Raw genomic sequence first — 1,090 nt, forward strand, 5'->3', positions numbered from 1 at the left:
GGGGGCGGGGAGATACGCGTCACGTGACGGGGGCGGGGAGGCCACGTGAGGTAGGAGGCAGAGTGGCGACGAGGGACGCCACGTGACGGAGGCGAAGTCCCGAGATACTTGTCGGCATGGCGCCTCAGTGGCGCCACTGCGCCTGCGTGACTGGGGGGGCGGTGGCAAAACACTTCGGTCACGTGATCCGTCGTTGTGTGCGCATGCACATCTCGTGATAGACTGGCATGGTATTATACCCATCTCCAGGTTTACGATCTCTCTCCACCCCTACGACGTCAGCTGTGACGTCACTGCCAAACTTCCTGGCATCAGGCTGTAGAGGGGAAACGGTGGGGGTGAGCATGACCTCACCTTCACCCTGGGGCTTCCTGACGTCATCACGGACCCCGCAATTCCTTGCCTGAGCAGAGGGAGAGAACCAGGGCAGGGCCCGGCCTGGCCCCGCCCCCAACCCTGAACAGACAAAGCGGAGCAGCCCAAGCACTTTGAACCCTTCCTTTACTGACCCTTCTCTGCCTGCGCCAGGCACAAGGGAGTCCCGGTGCGCTACCCCCTCACATGAGGGCCCTCTGCGCGTCATGAGGCCCGGCCCAGGCGAAGCTGCGGCAGGCAGAGATTGTAGAAGGAGTCCGGCTCAAAGCTGCCTAGCTCCCACCAGCCCACCCAGCCCATGGTCTGTGCCCCCGCCCTCGTGAGGCTGCCAGGGCCCCCCCAGTAGTGCGGGTCCAGCACCAGGAGGTAGTGGGTGGGGGGTTCTGAGCAGACCCCCAGGACGCCCTTGGCACCGTGATCCGTGCCGCCCCCCATCATCACAGGGCCTCCACCCCCCCGGAAGTGAGCGTGCAAGGCCCCCACGTGCGCCGCCAGCCCCCGACCCTCATGGATGTGCACAAGCTTGCATGGCACGCCCAGGAGATGGTCCAGGCATATGGTCGCCTCCACAGTGCCCACCCAGTCCCGGGAGCCGGCGAAGGCAGGAGGCTTGTCGCCCGTGGCCACCAGTGCCTCCTGCAGGGCCCGCAGGCCAGGCACGGCCCCCACCCCAGCGCCGGCCGCCAACAGCCAGGAGCAGAGCGTCTGCAGGGGC

General features: G+C 66.6%; 1 protein-coding gene across 1 annotated transcript in view; it reads right to left on the reverse strand.

Annotated features, from left to right (window-relative positions):
- Nucleotides 1-6: 6 nt before the first annotated feature.
- Nucleotides 7-1,090, reverse strand: part of UFSP1 (UFM1 specific peptidase 1 (inactive)) — a 4,349-nt gene continuing 3,265 nt past the window's right edge. The window contains exon 3 of the mRNA XM_025211087.1: nt 7-1,089. Within this exon, the coding sequence (XP_025066872.1) occupies nt 580-1,089 (510 nt within the window). The 3' untranslated portion in view covers nt 7-579. The remainder of the gene's footprint in view (nt 1,090) is intronic.

The sequence above is a fragment of the Alligator sinensis genome, unplaced genomic scaffold, assembly GCF_000455745.1.
Source record: "Alligator sinensis unplaced genomic scaffold, ASM45574v1 scaffold553_1, whole genome shotgun sequence".
Lineage (NCBI taxonomy): Eukaryota > Metazoa > Chordata > Crocodylia > Alligatoridae > Alligator > Alligator sinensis.